Here is a 997-nt window from a genome sequence, read left to right on the forward strand (position 1 = left end):
TTGCTGCTGCTGCTGCTGCTGCTGCTGCTGCGTCCATGTGCTCCCACGACCCGCCGACGGCCACTGCTGCTGCTGGTGCTGCTGCTGTTGCTGTTGCAGCTGCTGCTGCAGTTGCTGCGGCAGCAGCAACTCTGCAAGAGAACGAGGCAGCAAATCCTGCTGCTGCTGCTCTGCTGCAGCTGCTGCTGCTGCTGCTGCAGTTGCTGCTGCATGCGTCGCCATACCCGTATATGATGCGCCCCAAGGCACGCGTGACTGCAGGGAACGCTGCTGCTGCTGCTGCTGCTGCTGCTGTTGCTGCTGCTGCTGCAGCTGCTCTATGGAGAGCCCAGCAGCAAACGCCCGCTGCAGCAGCAGCTGCAGCAGCAGCACGGCTGATGCGCCCCTAACAAAGACAGCAGCAGCTTGCTGCAGCGCAGCAGCAGATACATGCAGCAGCCGAAGACACTTATTAACCTCCAACACCACAGGAAACGGATCCCACCTGCTGCTGCTGCTGCTGCTGCTGCTGCTGCTGCTGCTGCTGCTGCTGCTGGGCAGCACGCGCTGCAGCAGGGGGCTGCCGTCGCCCCCCCCCAGAGCAACCAGCAGCCGCTCTACCACCCAAGCCTCACTCACCTGCAGCAGCAGCAGCAGCAGCAGCAGCAGCAGCAGCAACAGGAGCAGCATGCAACGATAGCAGCAGCAGCAGCAGAAACAGCAGCAGCAGCAGCAGCAGCATACAGCGCAGAAACAAAACCATGCAGCAATGGATCAGCATTTGTGACGTCGCTGCTGCTGTTGCTGCAGCAGTAGACTACAGCAGCAGCAGCAGACTACAGCAGCAGCAACAGCAACAGCAACAGCAGCAACAACAGCAGCAAACTGCAGCGGACCTGCATTATTCTCTTCTGCAGGCTGAGTATATCCAAGGCCTCTTCTTGCTGCTGCTGCTGCTGCTGCTGCTGCTGTTGCTGCTGCTGCTGCTGCTGCTGCTGCTGCGGATCTAAGACACCCA

At 60.6% G+C, this 997-nt stretch overlaps 1 protein-coding gene across 1 annotated transcript in view; it reads right to left on the bottom strand.

Annotated features, from left to right (window-relative positions):
* Positions 1-997, bottom strand: part of EMH_0007090 (uncharacterized protein) — a gene marked incomplete at both ends in the record, with an annotated part of 10,814 nt that overhangs the window by 8,534 nt on the left and 1,283 nt on the right. The window contains 2 exons of the mRNA XM_013497852.1: positions 1-618; positions 876-977. Coding sequence (XP_013353306.1) covers positions 1-618; positions 876-977 — 720 coding nt within the window. The remainder of the gene's footprint in view (positions 619-875; positions 978-997) is intronic.

Source organism: Eimeria mitis, genomic scaffold (genome assembly GCF_000499745.2).
Source record: "Eimeria mitis Houghton genomic scaffold, Emh_scaff298, whole genome shotgun sequence".
Lineage (NCBI taxonomy): Eukaryota > Apicomplexa > Conoidasida > Eucoccidiorida > Eimeriidae > Eimeria > Eimeria mitis.